The sequence below is a fragment of the Rutilus rutilus genome, assembly GCF_951802725.1.
Source record: "Rutilus rutilus genome assembly, chromosome: 15".
NCBI classification, from domain to species: domain Eukaryota; kingdom Metazoa; phylum Chordata; class Actinopteri; order Cypriniformes; family Leuciscidae; genus Rutilus; species Rutilus rutilus.
The window spans coordinates 19,881,331-19,904,508 of record NC_140220.1 but is presented as its reverse complement, the minus strand read 5'-3'; the positions used below and the strand labels follow the sequence as shown (position 1 = coordinate 19,904,508).

Below are 23,178 nucleotides of genomic sequence, written 5' to 3'. Positions count from 1 at the left end.
TGTTCCAAGAACATTTAAATTGGCAGTTATAAAACCACCCATTAAGAAACCACAATTAGATCATAATAACCCAGCAAATTATAGACCCATTTCAAATCTTCCATTTATGTCTAAAATATTAGAAAAAATTGTGTCCGCTCAACTGGGCTCTTTCTTGCAAGAAAATGACATCTATGAAAAGTTTCAGTCAGGATTCAGGCCGCACCATAGCACTGAAACTGCACTCGTTAAAATCACAAATGATTTACTTTTAGCTTCTGACCAAGGCTGTATCTCAATATTAGTTTTACTTGATCTTAGTGCTGCGTTCGATACTATAGATCACACAATACTCTTAGATCGACTACAAAATTATACTGGTGTTCAAGGACAAGCATTAAGCTGGTTCAGATCATACTTATCGGACCGCTACCATTTTGTCTATTTAAATGGAGAAAAATCTATCATAACTTCAGTAAACTATGGAGTGCCGCAAGGATCTGTGTTAGGCCCTCTGCTATTCTCAATATATATGCTGCCACTTGGAAATATTATAAGGAAACATGGAATTAGTTTCCATTGTTATGCTGATGACACTCAAATATATATTTCATCACGGCCGATGAAAACGCTAAATTATCCAAATTGACAGAGTGTGTTAAAGATATAAAAGATTGGATGATGCGTAATTTTCTTTTATTAAATCCAGACAAGACTTATTGGTTCAAAAAACCGCCCACAAAACCTCTCACAATACAACTTTAACATAGTAGGCTGTCCTGTTACTTTATCCTCTACAGTAAAAGACCTGGGTGTTATACTAGATTGCAACCTGTCTTTTGAAAATCATATTTCATATGTTACAAAAACAGCCTTTTTCCACCTTAGAAACATTGCTAAGCTACGTAATATGCTATCAGTTTCTGATGCAGAAAAGTTAGTTTATGCATTCATGACCTCGAGACTAGATTACTGTAATGCTTTATTAGCTGGTTGTCCTGCATCCTCAATAAACAAGCTACAGTTAGTCCAAAATGCAGCCGCTAGAGTTCTTACTAGATCAAGAAAATATGATCATAGAACACCGATTTTAACATCACTACATTGGTTACCTATAAAGTCCTGTATTAATTACAAGGTATTGCGACTGACTTATAAAGCCCTAAACGGCCTAGCTCCAGTCTATTTAACGGATCTTCTATCGCCCTATAATCCATCGCGCTCTTTAAGATCACTAAATTCGAGGCTTTTGGTCATACCTAGGATATCCAGAACCACCATAAACTCTATAATCAACTCTTCTGATTATTCTTTTCACTCCTCTATCAGAAATCTTGCGAGAAGCACTGGTCGAGGCAAATTTATGGTGAAATTATTGTCTTTCCACTTCCGTATTATGGCCTTAAAAGTGCTCACTGGACCATTCAGAAGCTTAGAATGGCGCCTATAACCAATGCCATCATTATGTTTTGCAACAATTAGGTTGCGAAGGTCTTGAGACAGCTCTTCGCTTTTACCCATCATGAGATGTGTCTTGTGTGACACCTTGGCAATGAGACCTTTTTGTAGGCCATCATTTGGGACTGAACCACCTGTTATTAATTTCCACTGACAGGGGGCTGGATTGCTTTTTAATTACTGTAAGTTTTCAGCAGTTGTCTTGGCTTTCCATGCCTTTTTGCGCCTCCCTTTCTTCATGTGTTCAATACTTTTTCCCTGTGTCATTTCACATTATTACACATAACTTAATTTCTGAACTTATTTTTGTTTGTTTCTTTGTATGTATGGCTTACTTGGGTTGTTACCAACATCTGGTGAAAAGTTCATGTCAATAGCACCTTTGGAAATATATTTACTGAGAAAAATGTTGACGTGTTCAATACTTATTTCCCCCGCTGTAAATACATGACATACAAGATTCAATAACAAATTATATTATATATTTTAGTAACCAAAATGCTTGTCTATAGTATATTCGGCAGTAAACTTAAACAATATTTCCATGATAATAGTAGTAATTATGAAATTAAATGCAAGTCCTTCTCAAAGTTTAACCTTTAATACATTCTCATGTATCAACTAACATGCGATTAAGTGCCAGAAAAAAATGCATTCACTTCGCTTTAAAGTGTATTCGCTTAAAGTATATTATTTCTGTAATAAGTATTCTTAAAAGTATGCTAATGTGTACTTTGTTTTCACAAATGTTTGAAGTTAAAGTCCGATTGTATGTATGATTTGAAAAAGGGCGTAGTTCACTTAAATCCCATTAGATTCATTATCACAGAAAATATCAAACGAAAACCCCTGCTGTGCAAAATGAGCTATTGTGTGAGGCATCCTGTACAATGAACTCAACTTTAAAGACCACATCACACTTAAGCCATATCAGTTAGTATTGAGATCATCCGTATACTAGTGTACTCCTAAAAGTTTACAAAATCAACTTTTAGCAGATAAACCTGTACACATTTTACAGTCACTTTTGGGAGGATACTGTACACCACATAACTCGTCTTGCTCTCATGGGCGTATCCAAATCTTTGTCAAATGAAAAAGTGCGCTCTAAAAAAAGACTGTTCCTCCCTTTTAATTATAAATACCACATCTGACTAACAGTAGCAAGAAGCAATATGTAGCAGCCTGTACACTTCATATTTCAAATACCTCAACACAGAAAAAACAGCTGCGCCTGTGGAGTGATAGTTGGGGCCGTAAAACTAATCTCACCGTTGCATTCAAAGCGTATGAAACCCAGAGGGGCATCAGGATGTCTCGGCTGTATCCGCTGACGTACGCACTGTGCTGGAGTATACAGTAAGCCGACTGCTCCTGAAGGACACGCGGGAGTCCGTAAGGCAGATGAACAGGCTTGACATTGCTGTCTATTAAAGGATTAAACAGAACGTTTTTCACTGTACAATTTTGTCACTAAAAACAGTGTCGATATGAACTATCATTTACTCACTTGAATTTGAGTTGATGAGACGCTGGTCCAGACGTTTCACCTGAAAAAGTTTTTGGAAATTCATTTTTAATGAATAAGCAATACAAACATATATATACACACACAAAGCTCACAAAGGCTGCATTTATTTGATCAAAAATACAGTAAAAACAGTATTACTGTGAAATATTGTGAAATGTAATTTATTCCTGTGATCAATCCTGAATTTTCAGTCACATGATCCTTCAGAAATCATTCTAATATGCTGACTTGCAGCTCAAAAAACATTTCTTTTATGATCAGTGTTGAAAACATAATATTATTATAACAACATTCATTTGAAATATCATTTATTTATTTTTTGTAATAATGTTAGTCTTTACTGTCACTTTTGATCAATTTAATGCATCCTTGTGGGAAAAAAGTATTAAATTCAATATAAAAGAAAATATAACCGTCACCAAATTTTTAACGGCAGTGTATACACTAAATCATTTGGTGGTTAAGCACAAGTGGCTTGACTCACTTCCCTTTCAAAAACTGGAAAGCTATGTGATTGAGACAAACCACGGGAAAAAAATTAAGAAATCCAGACAACACCACAAAGCCAAAAGTGTGTATGTAATGTGGATCAGAACAGACAAGCAAACAACAATCATAACTCAAAAAAAATCCTCAGAGCTACAGTGTTAGACCATTGACCATGTATTCACAAGATTTGAGGCTTAAACACCCTGTTAACAAGCACAAAGCAACAATGGCAAGGAAAAACTCCAAGAGTAAGGAGTAAACCTTGGGTGGAACCAAGAGGAAACCCCTCCTGTTCTTAGGATTGAGTCATCTAATAACAGCCAGTTCAAAGACACACAGGATTATACCATAAAACAAGGTAGGCATTCAATTTAAAGCCTTCGCCTTTGAAGGGAACTAGTCTTAGCCTAGAAAAAGTCTACCGAAGCATGCTCAAAAATGTCCTTAAAGGGGTCATATAATGGTACATGCACTTTTACAAGCTGATGGTGCTGAAATGTGTGTTGGCAGTGCCTGTACACAACCATCATAAAATGATAAAAATCCATCCAGTGTCCCCCCATCTCAAATCAAGCCATTCGATTTTGTTGATTGACAGCAGCATTTCAACACAGACCCGCCCTCGCTCGTGAGCGAGCTGTCAATCATAGTCCGCGCGGACCGACGCGGTCATTGTTGATACGCTGGAGCACTGTCTATGAGCAGAATGGCGTCTAAGCGATTTTGGTGTTCTGTTCTTGGGTGTAATAAGGAATACAGCAGTCATTTTGATGTTCCTAAATCCGAACCGCTGCTGATCCTGCAGTGGCTGAGTTTGTTTTCGAAGGGAATATTCCCCACGATCAACGTCGTCAATGCTTTCATGTTTGCGCGAATCATTTCACACACCAGACTGCTTTACAAACGAGGTCAATATAAAGCTGGTTTTGCTAAAAAGCTGCTCCTGAAAAAAGGATCGGTACCAACTATTCGTGTTCCTGCTGCACCTCCAGAAGAAGAAGTGAGTGTAACGTTTTATTAACCTTTATATTAATATGTATATTAATCTTTGCAAATCGCTTGCTGCACGCTTCATGATGAATGCGGCTGTTTACACTCAGGGTACATTACGGCATGTTTTCTATACGACGTTCTCAATATAATTCATAATCCCACGTTTATAATGAACAACGCGTTATGGTTATTGTGTTATTGTGTTACGGTGTACGCACAGAACAGATGGGCGGGGTGAGCAAAGCTCATTATCATTTAAAGACACATGCACTTAAACGGCATGCTGAAAACAGAGCTGTTTTTGACCAGGTAAAATTAGTGTTTTCTTACAATACTAATACATTTTTTTAATTAAAGTATATTACAAACTTTTAATTTAGACCCTAAAGAATCATATTAGCTTGTACAAAAATGGCATTATATGCCCCCTTTAAAAAAGCATTGCAATCTATTAATAATATCATGGCTGGGATTAAAGTGCTCCTATTATGCTTTTTCGAATATTACCTTTCATGCATTGTAATATAGCTGTTTGTGAATGTAAAATGTCTGCAAAGTTTTAAAGATCAAAGTGCAAAACAAATAAAGTTGTTTTCTCCTAAAAGAAAGAATCAATTCTGAACTGCCTAAACGAGTCGTCAGCAATTCCAGTCTCCCTTCCAGTAACATACCTGCACAAGATTGTTAGAAATTTGCATAATGCCAGCTTGGTCTTTACTGCCTGCCTGCCTGCGTCTACTTTTCCCTCAAACACTGTAGCTGTAGCTTTGTGCAGGAATTGATACAGAAAAAACGACGCCATTGTTTGTATCACTGAGTATCAAGTGCTGATGAAACCTCTGGAGCTGAAATTCAGATATGGTAATAGGCATTTCGTTTCAGACATGCTTTGTAAGCGGTAGACCAATCACAACAGACTGGGCCATGTGACCAATCAGAGCAGAGTAGGCTCTCGGAAAGGAGACTGAATCTTCAAAAAAAACGTTTTCAGACTCTTTGAGAAATGAGGTGATGCAATCTATATTATGAGAAAATTCAAGTGTTTTTTAACCTTGGATACATGTAAACCTATTGTAGGATACCTCCAAAACAGAATTAAGAACCTTCAAAATAGCATAATAGGGGCACTAGGAGTACATCAATATGCACAATTATAAACAAAGGTTCCAGAAGAGGATTTTTGTAGCAATGCCGTAGTAGAAGGACCATTTTTAGTTCCCCAAAGAACCTTTCAGTGAACAGTTCTTAAAATAACCTTTTTTATTTTTTTTCTAAGTATAAAGAACATATTAATAATCTAAAGAAACATCTTCCACTATAAAAATAGTTTTGTTCAATGGAAAGGTTCCATGAATGTAAAAGGTTCTTCGTGGAACCATCAATGCCAATAAAGAACCTTTATTTTTTAAGAGTGTCCCCTTTAGAAGATGCATATAAAAAAATAATAATCATGATGTCCTGCTGTTCAGTGTTGTCTGGATTGGTTTTCTTTTACCATGTGTAGTTTTGTTCATGATTTTTAAGGACAAGAGTACATCATGCAGTCTCTCCCTGTTGGAATCTGCGTCATTTGACTTAATCCTAAGCGAAAGATGAATTTGTATCAAACTACAATAGAGTTTGATTGGATGCAAGGACATTAACAACAAAAGATATGAGAAGCACTTGCTCCTTCCTTTTAAAAGATGGTACAGTAAGTCTATTTGTTTTGCTGCCTTAACTGCACAATGAAATAGTTGCATTTTAGTATAGTCATTTAGCATTGTGTCTGCGACCCTGTAAGAACCGATCCAGATGAACATGTTTTACATAACGAATCACAGGAAGAAAAATGCAGTAGCCCTGAATAATGTCTGTGATGCCCACCTCAGCCTCAGTGAGGGAGTCGCAGGTGCAGCCCCGGGGGTCACGTGGGGTCTCGCTCACAGGGGTGCATGTGGAAGGAGCCGAGAGCTCTGCGGGGTACACCGGCTGATGGGGTGGGCTCTTCAACAGGTGGTTTAAACTGCCATGGGTGCCGTTATTGGGAGCAGGAGGAACACCCAGTAAATCTAAAGAAAAATAAACAGCTTTTTTACTTAAGCTACTTACAATACAGTGCAGAAATATGCTTATTGGGAGGCAGCCAAGAATAGCCAATATACTGTGGCACATGCTAAATGGGTTAATTTACCCAAAAATGTTAATTATGTCATAATTTACCCTCACCCTCATGTCGCTACAGACCAGTATGACTTAGTAAGTCTTTCCTCTGTGGATCACTTTGTACAGAATGTTAGTAACTGAACAGTTTCGGTTCCCATTGACTTTCATTGTATGGACAAATAAATAAATGCAATGGAAGTCAATGGGAACCGAAAATGTTTAGTTATTACCATTCTTTAAAATATATATTTTTTTTGTGTTCAGCAGAGGAAGAAATGCATCCATGACTGAAAAAACATGAGGGTGAGTAAATGATGATTAGGGTTAATTACCAAGAAGCAGCATCCATCTACAACATCAGGGTTGCCAACTTTGGTTGCTCGGCTGGAGTGAGATTTTGATGACATTGGTTGAATCAATGATATGCCCCTATTTGAGCTTTTAAGGATGCAATAATTCTTTTTAATTTCATCTTAATGCAACTTACCCATACTTCAGCCTAATATTGTACTAGATGCACGGTCCAAATGTGAGTGCTCTGTGTACATCCGCTGAATAATGTGTATAAAAGCCTTTTCATCATATAAAGTGATCATGTCTCTTCAGAAGACTTGCAAGCTTGCAAACTAACATTAAGAGCTAATGTCAACAGCTAGCAAATTTGTACTGACTAAAAAGCAAAAATCACATTTATTTTGTAAGCTCTACATTGAATGACAGAGTAAGGCATAGTACATAGACCTACATGTTATAGTATATAAAAAGTGTTGAAGGCAATACAAAGCTTTAAAGCACAAAAACAGTTTAATAGGTAATAAGGAGAAACAAAGGCACAATTTAAGTGTAAACAGGTCAAAGGTAGAGTGATCTGTAAGAACACACATTCAGTCTTCTGAATACATGCAGTAACATGGTAATGTCATTTATTTTCCCTGTAGGGCCAAAATGTAATGACTTTTTTAAAGATACTGTTATAGCAACTGTTATAAAAAAATATAATTTCAAGATTTGAATCGTGCTTATTTCTCTCACTCTGTCTGTTGTGGCATGCATATGCACATTTTGAAGTTATACCTGTAGTTCTGTCCGGTTATACATGAAATGGTAATGTGTATAATTGTCTCTCGACTCCATTAAACAGTAAAAGTCTGTTAGCATCCAAAGCAGCCCAAATTAAACTCTACGAAATTTAAAAACAAATTGGGGCATGCTATTTTATTTTGCATTGACTTGTTATTTGGCATGATATTTAGTTGGGTAGCGTGAGGCAGAGCCTAAAAAAAGCTTGTGTCTTACGTCAAATGTGTGAGAGTTGGCAACCCTGTGACATCCTGGTGACAGATATTATTTATGGCCTCAAATACCTTTTCAGGATGCTTACATATAGTGTAACTAGAGCGAATAGAGAAGCATAGTGGGTGATGAAACCAGACATCATGTAAAAGTGTTGGGGAAGCTTTGAAGCCTGTCAAGTTACAAGCTGATCATTAGTAGTTCATCTATAGTCAATCTACACTTTAAAAAGTACTTAGCTACACCTAACTAGTATCTTTTTTAAATATAACAATAAGATGATCAGAGCAGGGTTTATCTGGCTCGGATGAAGACCTCAGACAGGGTGACAGTATTAAAGATGGCATGAAATGAAAATTCACCCTATCTACAGTATTTTCTAAATACATGTTATTGATTTCATTATGAAAGATTCACTTACTCAATCATTTAAAATTTTTTTTTTTTTTTTAAATCCATTTCTCTCAGTATATCACAATACTGTCAACTGTTTACAAAAACAGATCAAATTCCACTAAACTATTATAAACCATCATAATATCTTTAACTCAAAACATGTCTGGAAAGCAGCATTAAACGAAACATTTTGTTTATGAAATGATAGAGTTCGTGAGGTCCATCACCATGTCCCTTTAGGGGCTCCGTAGGAAATAGACAGCTAGTAAAATAACAAAAATGTATTGTTTATTGAACTGTCATATAAAAGCAATGTCACACTTGCAATCATGCTGTAGTTAATGCTGGAGAAAGACTGGTGAATCAGTTTTTAAATGGGTTCATTTAACAAAGTGACTCACAAAAAAGAAAATAACTTGCTTCGTATAAGAGAAAGTGGATATTGTAGGCGAGTGCGTTTCATTATGACCTTAGTTACTAATTCAATGTGACAAAAATAGCAATTTAGCATTTTTTGTAGGTAAGTTAGTAGCGTCACTAACTGTTAGGTACTCCTCAACTGTTGTGTCAGAGAATAAGTTGCCAATGATGGCCACTTTGTTTTTGAAGTGGGTCATTAAGTCCTTGGCAGTGATTGTGAATGACGGAGGCTGTGACGGGAAACGAGTCCATTGTTCTGCACAATTTTCCATATAATAAGACTTCTTTTGGATTTAAGCCAATATGAGAGCAAAAACATTCCTATGCAAGAAGTGCTGGGCAGTTGACGTTAGTTTATGTTGCAAAATAAAAAAACCTTTTAGAACTGATAAAGATTGTGCATATACTTAAATTAAATCTCTTAATCCCACATTCTTTCCTTTCCAAATCAAAGATGAAGAGAAAGAATTACACACAGTACACACTGCAGGATGCAGCACATTTTAGCATTAGCTAGGACAAGGACAAAATTCCCAACCACAGTTACTCACCCCTTTGAAAAATAAGTGATAGATTGAACTGAATGTGCACTTCAAACTATTATAACTATTATTAACTTCTTCGTTAATATCATATTATCAGCAAGTTTAAAGGCCACTTAAGTGTACTTAAAGAGAGTAAACTTTCATGACTGGTTCTTCACATTTAAGTAGACTTTTAAAGTACACTTTGTAATAATGCCAAATTAAAACATTTTGATGTGTTGACTAGCATACTAAAGTACTTGATTAAATGTAATACCAAACAGTTAAAATATAAAGTAATACATATTATAAATTTACTAAATTGCAACTTAATCAGCACAGTACACTTTAACCATATTTCAAAGGCAATAGAAGTAATTATCAATTATCAAATTACACAAAAAGTGTACTTAAGTCTTAAGTAGATCAAAAACAGCTAATTGCATTTATTATAAATATAATCTATAATACATTTTCATTTAATTGTAATTTACCTGCAATTAAGTGTTCAAAAACATTACATTCACCCACTGTGGTGAAAATCAAGCTTTTAATGTCATAAATGTCTATGTGGTGTTTTTAATATTCTTTAAGACAAACCATGTGTAAATTCATATCAACACCATTGCTGAGTATTTTCTCCTTAAAAACATGGTTTGAAATGGCTGATGTTTCTGACGTCACAATCTACCTTGTAACCAATCAGGGGCTAATTTGCATATACATAGAACCACATATACTAAATGAGGCAAGGGTTTAGAGTTACATTCAAGCTATTATAAGGCATGCAGATATTTTTTTTCAAGGAAAAAAAAAACATTTAAATATGTAATTTAGGTGATCAAAGATGAGTTTTAAGGGATGAAATTATTGACTACAGGTGGAATTTAAGTATATTCTTTTAAAAAAGATATCTTTTTAAAAGCATGCTAAATGGTACTTTTTGGACAAAGGCAATTTGCACACTAGAACTGTGCACAGTCCGTGAACTTTACTAGTGGCCATCCTGAGCTGGGATATTAAAGGCAGTGATATATATGTTGCTTGCAAAAAAAATTATTCTGTCAGAAAGCTTTTGACTGTAAAAAAATTCCTTTTGCCCCTTTATGGTCTAGTTACAGCATCTACTGTAGGGTCTAACTGAAACATGCTAACCAGCCAAACTTCAAACCAAACCATCAGGCAAACCCCAGTCTTGAGGGTCTCCAGGAGGAAGCTTGAGGAACAACAGCAACAACCTTCACAGCTTTATGATGAACCATAACCCTGCAATATCTGATGAACATGATGAAAGGAACTTCTTTCAAAAGTTCATGATACCAAACAGAAAAACAGAACTTACCGCATAGGAGGTTGTAGACTTCAATGTTCTCGAAGGGAGCCACAGTCGTCTTATAATGGATTCCTGGTCCATACCCGATAAAAATGGCCTGCAAACAGTAACATTTAGTTAATTAAATCACACTAAAAAACAAACACTTGGTTTACACTTGGAATTTGCAAATATTTAAACCATTTGGGTCTATCTATCTATCTACGTATCTATCTATCTACGTATATATCTATCTACGTATCTATCTACGTATCTACCTATCTATCTATCTATCTATTCGAGAACTCGCTGTCCCAGTTTAAAACTAGATTAAAGACGCATCTCTTTAGCCAAGCATTCACATAATACTTACCTTTTATACTACAGTTGAATCAGATTGAATGCATTAATATTATGAACAGCAGCTACGCTAATTATTTCCCATCTGCTTTTCTGTTGGTAAATACAGATCGTCAGCTCTAGTTTGTATCCAGCCTCCCATGGAAACTACAGATGCCCCAACACCCGTGCACCCGACTCAACGCCTGTGAAGAGACGACTCGACGCTGGCGATATGTTTATGCCCTAAATTAATACATGATTAACTAACTATATTTTTCTATTTACATTTCTGAAATGCACTTTCTGTAAAGCTGCTTTGAAACAATATGTGAAAAGCGCTATACAAATAAATTTGAATTGAATTGAATTGAATCTATCTATCTATCTATCTATCTATCTATCTATCTATCTATCTATCTATCTATCTATCTATCTATCTATCTATCTATCTTCAAACTTTATGATTTGAAAACAACTTTATAGTATAACTTTATATCTAACTCTAAGTCAAATCACTATATTTACACACACAGTATATTGTATATTTACAAAATGTTATGCTGTATGCGATTAATCACGATTAATCGATTTGACAGCACTACAAGTTTTCCAACTTTATCTAGTTTTTACCTAATATGTTATTAAAAAGTAGTTGGTTCTGAGAAAATATTATTTGTTTGCAAATGCCACTTAAAGGGATTGTTCACCCAAAAATGAAAATTAGCCCATGATTTACTCACCCTGAAGACATCCAAGTAAATCATGGGCTAATTTTAATTTTGGGTGAACTATCCCTTTAACATTTTGTTGTCTAATGCAATGTAAATTAAACATATTATAGTGTGGCTTTGGTGTTTAAGTACTATTCGGGGTCCTTGGATATGTCAACAAAACACCCACAATAGTTCCAAAAACACAGACCACAGAGAATAACTAAAAGCACTTATTTTGATTTGCAGTCACAGAGAGACACACATTCCATTCGCCTCTGGCTGAAACGCGGAACATTTGAGTGGTGGAAACTAGAATGATCTCATTTCCTTGACACTGAGTAACAAAGATGAAAATGATCCTCATTCCTCCTAACAGGAGATTTCACTTTCACAAAGATAGCCTAAAGTAAAGGAAAAAACATCCCTGTGTTTGTGACTAGTTTGTGCAATTTACCTCAACCAGTTACCTCACAAGAGTTCCTGTAAGATGTTTTTGTAAGCACTACCAGCTGCATTAGACATTCCTAGACAACCACATAGACCGGGGGCACAGATGGCTAGAAGTACACCCACGTCACAGACATAAACAAGACTCTGTCAAAGGTCCAAAATGTGGCTTGAGTGTGTGTTTAAAACCGCAATCTGAACACCTTCCAGTTTGAAGGAACTACTAAGTGTGAATCTGGCACTATGGAGTTATTCTCAATGGACAAGAGTTCATTTAAAGGGCATGTCTGGATTTTTCTCAGTGTTTGTAGAAAGACCCAGGGTATCATAATCCTCTTCATGGGAATTTACCCAGATCCTTTAATTTGAATTCAGTATAATCCCCATCTAAGTACTTGGCCTCCTAAACCTCATTAAATTCCATCACAGAAGCATTTGAACAGAGCCTCAAGCAGAAACTGAAAATAGAAATGTTTTTTTGGTTTCTATGACAGATTTATGAGGGTTTATGTTGATGGTGTAGAAGCTAAAAGAGAAGAAAACGCTGCCACAGCCACAATAAGTAATGGAGAACTTGTAGTAATGGAGCCAACTCTGTGAACCATTTTCTTCAAAAATAAATAAATAAATAATGAATAAAAAATGCAGGGCACTGAGACTAAAGAAGTAATAACTACACTGAACAAAATTATAAACGCAACACTTTTGTTTTTGCCCGCACTTTTCATGAGCTGAACTCAAAGATCTAAGACTTTTTCTATGTACACAAAAAGTAGTGAATGGCTGTTTGACTGGGTGAGTAAATCATGGGCTAATTTTCATTTTTGGTTGAACTATTTTGGGTGAACTATCCCTTTAACATTGTGTTGTCTAATGCAATGTAAATTAGACATTTTATAGTGTGGCTTTGGTGTTTAAGTACTATTCAGGGTCGTTGGATATGTCAACAAAGCACCCACAATAGTTCCAAAAACACAGACCACAATCACAGGCACAATCAACAGTATATGACAGCGTGTTCCAGGTCCTGCCAATCTCCAGCAACTTCGCACAGCCATTGCAGAGGAGTGGACCAACATTCCACAGGCCACAATCAACAACCTTTTTTTTTCTTTTTTTGGGGGAAAAGCTTTAACAAGAACCAATGAGGTTAATTTTCGTGGTATGCAGCACGTTTGAGCTTCTTCAAGAATCAATGAGGTTCATTCCCGTGTTACACAGCACGTTTGAGCTTCTGCAAGAACCAATGAGGTTAATTCTCGTGTTACGCAGCACGTTTGAGCTTCAGCAAGAACCAATGAGGTTCATTCTCGTGTTACTCAGTGAAAATGCCATGGGTCTGTGGAATTTGCATAGCACAACTCCGCCCCACCGCGTGGGTATAGAAGGAGGGACGCTGGCAATCTCGCATTATGTTTTTGCTTCGGAGCCAAGAGCTTCTCTTCACACCTCTGCAAGCCTGTATCTGAGTTCTTCGAGACTACGAGACGAGCGGCTCTCCAGTGAGTTGGTGCAACGGCACGTTCCAGCGAGATCACATTGCCTGCTGCTGATCTGTGCAGTGATCTGCCAACAGTGTGTGTGCCTCTCCCTGGGTGCTTCAGCACTCTGCTGAGCTTTCCTCTCCTCACAAAAGAGCTTGCGCGTGGCACGTCTTTTTAAAGATGTTTCGCACATGCACTTCTGGGTGCGGTTGGTTCGTACCATCTGATGGGCACAATCGCTGCCTAGCGTGTTTGGGCTTAGATCACGCTCAGTCAGCGTTTGTGGATGAATCATGTTCTCATTGCGGGAATATGACCACCACGGTGCAGCGGTCTAGTCTCAATGACTTCCGTGAAGTTATAGTCCCCTCTGCCACACCCCGATCCATCCCCTCCGCGAGAGGCGATACTTTGGCTGGTGGCCAGGGTGACCTGGGGGTTACGGTGTGTAATATAAAGCCCCGTCGATTCTTCCTCGGGCCACACCCCCCTCTTGCACACCGCAACCCGCGAGTTTTCAGGCTGAGATCGCGGGACCGGCTTCGGACACTCCCCGCATCTCATTCGGCACTCCAGATGCATCACAAGGTGGGCTGGAGTCTTCCGGAAATGAAGATTCGGCTGTGCTGCCGCCTTCGGGTGTGCCAGTATTGCCCGAGTCTGATCCGGAATTGACAGCCATGCTCTCCCGGGAAGCCGCGAGCATTGGGCTGGAATGGAATCCTCCACCCTGACCCGAGCGCTCGTGACTGGATGATAGGTTTTTGGGCGCCGTCAGCGCCCGCCCCCAATACCTTTCTTCCCAGAGGTGCATGAGGAGGTCACGAGGTCCTGGAAGTCCCAATTGTCTCCCTGTGATCATTCGGTGGCCTCCTCCGCCTTCTCTTCCCTCGATGGGGCTGCGGCTAAAGGGTACACAGCGCTCTGTTGCGATGCAGTTGTGTCCTCAGAGCGCTTCTACCTGGCGTGGTGATCCAAAGCACCCCTTCAAAGCCTGTAGATTTTTGTCTACCCTGGTGGCTAAATCCTATAGAATCCCAGACCCCTGTCAGAGCAGGCCCCCGTGGAACGCTTATCCTTCCCTGGCCTCTTCTGTCAGGATGCGGCATATGACCGTGCCCCCACACCGGGACGCTCTGCCTCCCACGTCCGGGCCGGTCATTCCGCCTCGCTGCCCCATCGTGGGTACGTCTGTGGTTCGAATGACCCTGCTGGTTCAGTTTTTGGGAGCCTGGCTAGAGCCTGGCTCACGAGAACCATCAGGCTTGGCTATGCGATTCAGTTCGCACGGTCTCCTCCCCGCTTCCGGGGAGTCCGCTATACCATGGTGGGTTGCAATGCCCCTGTCATGCGTGCGGAGGTCGCCACCCTACTGGTGAAGGGTGTGATCGAGACCGTCCCTCCAGCCAAAATGAAGTCCTTGCTGCATGCCATGGCCATCCTGCAGGTCTACCAGGCCCGGATGCTCAGGGACATGCATGAGGGTAAAGCTGATCCGGGGCTAATGGAAGAGCTGCATTCCGCCACCGACCTCGCTATCTGGGCAACGAAGGTGACCGCACGCTCCCTGGGTCAGGTGATGTCCACAGCTGTGGTCCAGGAGTGACACCTGTGGCTAAACCTGGCTGATATGCGAGAGGCTGAGCGGACCCGGTTGGCCTGGCCTTTTCAGCGGCGCGGTCGAGGACTTCGCCCAACAGCCCAACGGCCGCCCAGAAGCAGACTGAGGCCATAAAACATGTTCTGCCCCGGCGGCCAGCTGCTGCCTCCACCCAGCCACTGGCTCAGATGCCTCAGTCTGCTTGCTGCTGAGGGCGAAGGACCTCCTTTCTCAGAGACGGGGCACTCTCTGGCGCCCACGTCCCAATCTGTGGAACCTGCATGTGTGGGTTCTGGATGGCACCTCAACTGGTGGCTATCATCACTTCCACTAGGGCCCTGTCCACGAGACACACCTATGTGTTGAAGTGGAACCTCTTCGTTACCTGGTGTTCTTCTCGCCGAGAAGACCCCAGAAAATGCCCGATCGGGTCCGTGCTCTCCTCCCTCCAAGAAGGGTTGGAACGAAGGCTGTCTCCTTCCACTCTCAAGGTTTACGTGGCTGCCATCTCTGCGCACCATGACCTTGTGGAGTCGAAAACGGTGGGACAGCATGATCTGGTCGTCAGGTTCCTGAGGGGCGCGAGGAGACTAAATCCTCCTTGCTGTCCTCTTATACCCTCCTGGGACCTTGCAGTGGTCTTATCAGCCCTGCAGAGAGCTGCCTTTGAGCCATTGCGATCAGTGGAGCTTAAGTTATTGTCTATGAAGACAGCGCTCCTGGTCGCTTTGGCCTCCATCAAGAGGGTAGGGGACCTGCAGGCATTTTCGGTTGACTGGAATTCGGGCCTGCTAACTCTCACGTTATCTTAAGACCCCGCCCTGTATACGTGCCCAAGGTTCCCACCACTCCTTTCAGGGATCAGGTGGTGAACCTGCAAGCGCTGCCCTCGGAGGAGGCAGACCCAGCCTTGGCACTGCTCTGTCCAGTTCACGCTCTCCGTGCTTACGTAGACAGAATGCAGTGTTTCAGGACCTCAGACCAGCTCTTTGTCTGTTATGGTGGGAAGCTGAAGGGAAAGGCTCTCTCCAAGCAAAGGTTGTCTCACTGGATAGTAGATGCCATTGTCTTGGCTTACCAGATGCAGGGTCGAGTTTTCCATATGCATCCCGCTCCCGGGTCATATGTGTATTCTAAGTCCTCCCTATGGGTAGGCGCTGTGTTACATATTCCACCTGGGATATCCCACCCAGTGTACCTTGGTATTCCTGCGTTAAGCCTAGCCCTTCGTCCGTGCTAGTCTCACGATAGGGAGTGGAAGACAGCCGCTGTGGCGTGATTGAATTGGGACCCCCATTTCGTCATTCACTGACGTAACTCGTAGTGACTGAACGAAAGGGAAAGTCTCTGTAACATATGTAACCCTCGTTCCCTGAGGAGGGAACGGAGACGTTCCGTCCCTCTGCCACAACCGCTGTACCGCTGGAACGGCCTGGAGTTCAGTCTTGGCTCCTCAGCAGAAAACATAATGCGAGATTGCCAGCGTCCCTCCTTTTATACCCACGCGGTGGGGTGGAGTTGCACTATGCAAATTCCGCAGCCCCATGGCATTTTCATTGCCATTGGTTCGTTTTGTAGAACTCGAAGGTGACAGGCTTCTAAGCGTAACCCCCATTTCGTCATTCCCTCCTCAGGGAATGAGGGTTACATACTGTTGTAAAGTTTTTCTTTCTTCAAAGCAGACCAGGAGACGTTGGGATCACGTTCAAACAGAAGCGTTTCTTTATTTGAGCGCGGCTGCGGTGCTTCCAACATAATCTAAAGTATATAAATTTACATGGTGTCTTATAGGCATTTTAGGAGGAGGGACTTGTGAAGGTGGAGACAAATTCAAACAAAGCATGTAAATGAGTATACAGGTTAAGGTAACACCCTAGACTGTGAGGGTCTGGCCAATCCTAATTCAATCAGCATAAGGCTCCAAGAGCCATTTGGGTCCGAAAGCCATTTGCAGAACAAAAGGTGAGATTCTCAGTGAATCATTCGTGTGCTAATCCCATCAGTCTGAGTGAAACTGGGGCTTCAAGAGCCATTTACAGACAATAAGGAGAAAACAGGAAAGGCAACTTTGCTGAGCAGAATCATTATCTTACCCTTAAACACTAAATACAATATTCTTTACCGTGATGTTATGTAAGGAAGCATATTTGAAATAGATTCTTAAATTTGAATCCTTCAATCCGTAACCGAGACGTTCATCATGTAAAGCAATCGAGTCTCTTCAGAAAATTTTTACTAAACCGCTCAATTCTTTTACGACCTCTTTTTGAACTTTTTGAAGCGTCAAAGTGGTATTTGCGTAGCTGTCAATGGAGGGACAGAAAGCTCTCAGATTTAATTAAAAAGATCTTCATTTGTGTTCTGAAGATGAATGAAAGTCTTACGGGTTTGTAACAACATGAGAGTTATTAATGACAGAATTTTTTATTTTTAACACACTTAAGTGTGCATTAACATTTTAAATCATGTTTTGGGAAGGAAGGCTTTTGAACTGCACGTTTCGGCACAATGGGTCAAGAAAATCTGTTAGTAACATCAGCTAAAATCATCAATATCTAGATGACTTCGCTTGAAATTTGTTTTATATATTTAGTTGCATAATACAAGACAAGTGCTTTGAATATATAGTATTTTAAAAACCAACCTGCATGTTCTTGAAGACATTATCTGAACCATGGAAGCCACCACTGCAGTATTTAATTTCACTCGGTTTTCTGTTGACCAAGGTGGGAAAGAAAAATACTTTACAAAATACTTACGTACTGAGTACATGCCAGCTTGAGTGCTGATAAATAAATAAAAAATCTTCGGTAACACTTTATTTTGATGGTCCACTTCTACTCGCAACTACATGTAAATTGCCAGTGATTAGAGTACTAGTAGAATGTCTGCTTAACATCTGCTAACACTTTATTTTGATGCTCTCCAGAAGGCATTCTACTGACTATAAGTAACTTTACAACTCCATGTCAACTTATTCTAATAACCAAAACTCTAACCTAACAGTCTACAAATACTCTAATGAGAGTTAGTAGAATGCCTAAAGTGGCCTATCGAAATAAAGTGTAACCAAATCTTCAAATGTCTTCAGTCAAATTCTAGTTACCATTTTGAAATGGAACGGTTTGCACATTGATCAAAAACATCAAACGGTTAAACACTTTTTTTCCCCACAAGTTTTACAAACACATTAATACTTTGAGGATATTGATTTCCTTCATTATAGCACTCATTTTGACATGACAAGCGTCAAACTCACAGTGCTGCTTGCCACTGCGGCTGCATGTAGAGGTGTGCTCGCTCGATACGGATGCTATTTGCAAAGTGAAGGCGTTTGGGGAGGTTCTCCTTTAGATACGGTCTCATCGGCTGATCAGGTTCTCTGCACTTCAAACAGAAAGAAAGAAGGAAAGAATAATGGTTTCAGCATGATTAAGCAGAAGATGTGGTCTATAAGTGAGGTGTGGGGATGATGACAGGCTCATACCGAAAGGTTCTTCACCAGACCTTCATAATCAACTGCCAGATGAATACAGGGAAAGAAAATAGATGGATCGTTTGACTTGCATTTAATGGACAAAACACATTTTATAAATGAGTGTTTCTTCAACTATGTGCACTATAGGCCCGCTTTTTACACTCTCTCATGATATTTACACTACCGTTTATTTGGGGTCGGTAAGATGTTTTTGCTCATCAATGCTGTATTTATTTGATTACAAATAATGTGAAATAATATTACAATTTAAAATAACTTTTCTATTTGAACATATTTTTAAATTTAATTTATTCCTGTGATGCAAAGTTACATTTTCAGCATCATTACTCCAGTCTTCAGTGTCACATGATCCTTCAGAAATTATTCTAATATTCTGCTCAAGAAACATTTATTATTATTACCACCCATGTTGAAAACAGATGTTCTGTTAAATAATTGTTGTGGAAAATGTGGTTTTCAGGATTCTTTAATGAAAAACAGCTTTCATTTGAAAATTTGATAAATTTTAATTTTTTACGGTTGCATCTGATCAATTTAATGCATTCTTGCTGATTGTTGTTTTTGTTTTTATTTCTTTAAAACAATTGTTTATTCTATATTGTTTTTACATATTTCATTTCAGGTTCTTTACTGACACTGGTAAACAACACTAACTTATACAGTATAGTGTTAAAAAATGCTAAAACTTTATTAGGGACAAAATTGTTGGTCACAGGGAAAATTACACCACAACTGTGGTTCAGTCGCAAATTGTATAAAAAATTAAAAACATTTTATATAAAATTATATAATGTTATATAAGTTATTTATGATTATATAACGTTGTATTTAGATTATCATAGTTTTTCTGTCTCATTAATGTTATACATGAAGAATTGTATGTTTTATATTAATGGTATAAAGAGATAGTCTACATGTGGAATATGAAACCTAGCAAAAAATAATGAAAAAGCCATTTTAAAGTTATATTGTGACCTTTATACGGCAAACCTGCAAGATGTAATTAAAAATTAATAATCAACTGCTGCAACAAAGTGATTAGTTGAAGAAACACTCAAACAGCAAGGATGTGGTAAATCTAGGACAAATCTATCTGCTTACAGGAGAAGAACTCATCAGGCAAACGTCTGGGCCGGACTCTCGCCGCAGGGCCCTGGATGACAGTGATGTCATCAGTGTTATCCAGATAATCGGAGACGTATGCAGCTTTCTTACATGACGCTTCTTCCATCCCTGCATGTTTTATAGACACAGAGAAGGACAGAATCATTCAAAATGAACTTACACTTCACAGGTTGCACATTTAATTTTGTTCATGAATTCATGATTTATTCACCCCCAGGTCAAGGCAAACAAGTATGAATTATTTATTTCACAAAAAGAAAGTGTGAGTAAATACAGTGAGCAAAGTTATGGGATCTAAGTTTATTGATATAAAACATTTTGCCAAACTTAAAGGACAAGTTCGGTATTTTACCCTTAAAGCCCTGTTTTCAGATCGTTTCTGATGAAACAGAACGGTTAAGATTGAACACATGCTGCTGGCCCGAGAATTTTCGGTTTCTGTGGTAGCAGAATACGGGTGTGAGGCGTTTGGAAAAATAGGTCCACAGTTTTACAACGAATGATAAAACACCTGTTGGAAAGCATCTTTTGCAGCGATTTTTGTGTGAGCATATCAGTGAACACCCCTGACCACTCGGTGAGTTTCACGTCTTTGTAAACGAAAGTTTAATGCGTTTTAGGAAGGATTGTTCCAGTGCACCTATGCAGCCATTGTGGAGGTGGGGGGGTGCTACCACAGAAACCGAAAATTCTCGGGCCAGCAGCATGTGTCCAAATTTCAATCTTAACCGTTCTATTTCATCAGAAACGATCTGAAAACAGGGCTTTAAGTGTAAAATACCGAACTTGTCCTTTAATGTGTTCCCTTTAGTATTATAACATTCAACTCTTGTTTCTCTCATTGTTGTGTCAAAGGAAGCATATAATTCACTGACAGTAAAGGCTTACAGTAAAACCTCCACTTCTCTCATAATATTCTTGAGCGAGTACTAATTAAACATCAGTGATGCATCTGAAGTGCAGCACATCAAAATATACAAGCTTAGTATGCATTCACAATCACTCCAACCACAAAGGCAGAGCGGCACAGAAAATTAAAAACACAAGAGTCAAAATTAGTATGCTAGCAAGCCTCATGGCGTACTTGAAGGGCAGGAGACACATGTGCAATCCCACACGCCTTTAATTTGCCCCAATCTCAAATGGAGACACACGTCAAACAGATGTCACTGCTGTGCTAATGAACTTCTGTGCCCACCCAGTTAAGTGGGAACCAGTGATATTTTAGCATTCACAAGTTCACACTTACGAATGATCAGAGAATAAATAGTTATGCGTATTTGCCGTGCTGTCCGGGGGGAGGGATCCGAGCTCGGAAATTGGGCCCGAACCCAGAGTACCCCCCCAGAGTAGATGGGGTGGTGGAGGGATCATCATTCATTGAGATACTATTATATTTTTTTATTAATATTTTGAATGACCTTGATTTTTTTTCTGTTTGCAATTTAAGTTTAGATAAAGTTCCCATGAAATCAAGGTGTTTGGTGTTTTAAGCCCCCAACGGCGCCTTCCAGGCAGCGAGGGGATGGGTAGGTTTAAGGTTGAGGTTAGGGTTAGCTGCCTGGAAGGAGCCATTGGGTGCTAAAAACACCATCGAGCTGAAATCAAAATAGTTTTTTTTTGGCTTTTAGTGTGAATGTGTTATCTTACTGTTATCTTTAAGCTAGTGTGCTCCAAAACAATGATAATGACAATACTTACAGTCTCTCACTTCGGCCAATATGTCTCAATGATTTTGATGACATAGTTCTCAGTATCAAAGTACTGAGACTGCTCTCATTAGTTACAAATGATTTGCTCTTATCATCCGATCGTGTGGTTGTATCTCTCATCATCCGGTTCTATCTCTCTGTTAGTGTTTGTAGCATATGGAGCGCCAATGAGTCTGAATCAAATTGCCCCTTTGACACATTTGTGGCCGGGTGGAAGAAAACAGAAACCCCTCCAAAATCTGCTGTGAGCTTCAAACAGATCGTAATCAATTCAAACCCCTTTTCTCTGCAAGCAAGAAGTCCAGATGGCTCGCAGAAAGAGCACTCTGAGATACCAAATACACACACACAAACATTCTTTGCATTTAACTCAGAATATAAGTGATTTAAAAGTGTATATGACATATTCCTGCATGCATGTATGTTTAGCCCCTTTTATTAGCCTAGTGTGACTTCCTAGTTGTGTTAGTTGAACTCTAAGTGCTTATTTTAAAGAATAAGAATGCATCTCTATGTTTGTATCTTCCAGATATACCAATCTTGGTATTTAATTAAACCTCTCGGTGTGCTTAAGCTAAATATATGTAGGAGGTTATGATAAAATGTATTATACTGTCTTTACCATCATTTGTAGTAGAAATGACAAATTCTAACACATAAACCATGCAAATTAGGCCATCAAGCAGAGACAAAGCAAACTTTCTCCCGCTCAAAATTTCTTAATCCAATTGGTTGAAATACCCAGGAAGGAGACGACCTTCAAACTCCTTAAAGAAGGATGCACACGCCATCATTGAGTTCTTGTTTGGTTTTGTCTTGTCTTTGCTTTGTCTTCTCTTCAAGTTTATCCGCTCTCCGTTTTGTGTTTTACTTTTGTTTCTTAGCTTTTTATATTAGTCGTATCTCCGGCTTCTTGCCTTGTTTTAGTCTCGTGTTCATTCATTTCTACCTACGAGCGAAACAGACTTAAACTGAATTTTTCGGCAACTCTACTTACAAGGGAACTTTTTGAACTTCCCGCGAACGACACAAGCTCCGGAAGAAACCAAAGAACGCTTCCAACTAACGGACACACCGAGAACGGACACTCACACACACGCATTCCTATTCAGCAACAAAGATCAATGCAAGTATTATCTTTTTCAAGGTTTAAATGCGTTAAGGTTGTCTGCCCCTGCTTAAGGTGATTTTGATTCTTTGCTGGTTCTCAAAGGTTCATTGTTTGTGATATGTTTGCCATTCTGTGGTCTGCTCTTTCTTTTTTTCTTTACTTTCATTATACTATTCATATATGTATTCTTTGTTAGATGTAGTTGTATGTTTATAGTTTCATTTATTAAAAAACAATTATATGCTTGATTGTCTCTGTGTATGATTAATTATTAATGATTAATTATTGATTATTAATTATACATTCCCCTCATTGGAGCTGATTTCGTTACATGTTACAGGATCTTAGTACTGCATTTGACACTATCGATCACAACATTCTTTTGAATAGACTCGAAAATTATGTTGGCTTTAGTGGAATTGCATTAGCATGGTTTAAATCATACTTATCTGACCTTTATCAGTTTGTAGCAGTAAATGAAGAGATGTCATATCGATCACAATTTCAGTATGGAGTACCACAAGGCTCAATACTAGGACCGTTGCTTTTCACTCTGTACATGCTACCCTTGGGAGATATCATTAGGAAGCATAGGATTAGTTTTC

At 39.2% G+C, this 23,178-nt stretch overlaps 1 protein-coding gene across 1 annotated transcript in view; it reads right to left on the bottom strand.

Annotated features, from left to right (window-relative positions):
* Window positions 1-23,178, bottom strand: part of enpp1 (ectonucleotide pyrophosphatase/phosphodiesterase 1) — a 75,104-nt gene that overhangs the window by 14,430 nt on the left and 37,496 nt on the right. The window contains exons 13-20 of the mRNA XM_084433120.1: window positions 19,727-19,858; window positions 18,614-18,645; window positions 18,386-18,513; window positions 17,771-17,840; window positions 10,571-10,658; window positions 6,317-6,501; window positions 2,948-2,987; window positions 2,710-2,864 (exon numbers count right to left, since the gene is read on the bottom strand). Of these exons, the coding sequence (XP_084289246.1) occupies window positions 2,710-2,864; window positions 2,948-2,987; window positions 6,317-6,501; window positions 10,571-10,658; window positions 17,771-17,840; window positions 18,386-18,513; window positions 18,614-18,645; window positions 19,727-19,858 (830 nt within the window). The remainder of the gene's footprint in view (window positions 1-2,709; window positions 2,865-2,947; window positions 2,988-6,316; window positions 6,502-10,570; window positions 10,659-17,770; window positions 17,841-18,385; window positions 18,514-18,613; window positions 18,646-19,726; window positions 19,859-23,178) is intronic.